The sequence below is a fragment of the Montipora capricornis genome, chromosome 1 (assembly GCF_036669925.1).
Source record: "Montipora capricornis isolate CH-2021 chromosome 1, ASM3666992v2, whole genome shotgun sequence".
NCBI lineage: Eukaryota > Metazoa > Cnidaria > Anthozoa > Scleractinia > Acroporidae > Montipora > Montipora capricornis.
The window spans coordinates 38524829-38525666 of NC_090883.1; the positions used below are offsets into that span (position 1 = coordinate 38524829).

Consider the following 838-nt stretch of genomic DNA (forward strand, 5'->3'; position numbering starts at 1 on the left):
TGAACATACATGGGCATACATGGATATACATGGGTATACATGAATATATATGGGTATACATGAACATACATGGGCATACATGGGTATACATGAATATATATGGGTATACATGGACATACATGGGCATACATGGATATACATGGGTATACATGAATATATATGGGTATACATGGATATACATAGGTATACATGGACATACATGGGTATACATGGATATACATGGGTATACATGAATATATATGGGTATACATGGAAATTCACTGGTATATACCTTTATATATAACAATTTAAGGCTTTAATACATCCATGATATAATTACATACTATTATGATACACTTTAATAACACTACTTACAGTACCAACCCAATAACGCCAATAACGTAGGCAGAATTTTTCAATTTTTTTTCCAGACCGTGCGCGTTTCTATTCTAACGGGGACTGGGGATTCTAATCACAAATAAATGGAGGAAAAATGGCTGGTAGAAATGAGATACGACAACTGAGTGATTCCGAATTGCTGAACGAACTCAGGTCTTTTGGTTTGAAGACTGGACCGATCAGCCCAACAACTAGACGGATATACGAGAAAAAGCTTTCTAAAGCTCGAGGTTGCTTTACAGTGGATAGCAAACTGAACAAAGACCCAGACAAACTTGAAAATGTCGAAGAGGACTCTTGTCGGAATTTAAGCTTGACTGATGGAACGCATTGTACAAATTCAGTGTCATCGGAAAGTTCTGCTATATTTTATGGTGTTTGTTTTGATGTTAATCGTTCTTCATCAGGGTGTGGATTTACAGGTGTTCCGGCTGGGAGAACGGTTGTGTTTACAAGCAAG

At 37.0% G+C, this 838-nt stretch overlaps 1 protein-coding gene across 2 annotated transcripts in view; it reads left to right on the forward strand.

Moving 5' to 3' along the window:
• Positions 1-455: 455 nt before the first annotated feature.
• Positions 456-838, forward strand: part of LOC138042357 (ankyrin repeat and LEM domain-containing protein 2-like) — an 18892-nt gene continuing 18509 nt past the window's right edge. For both annotated transcript variants that reach the window (XM_068888218.1, XM_068888226.1), the window contains exon 1: positions 456-838. This exon is cut by the window's right edge and continues 492 nt beyond it. In XM_068888218.1, the coding sequence (XP_068744319.1) occupies positions 473-838 (366 nt within the window). In that variant the 5' untranslated portion in view covers positions 456-472.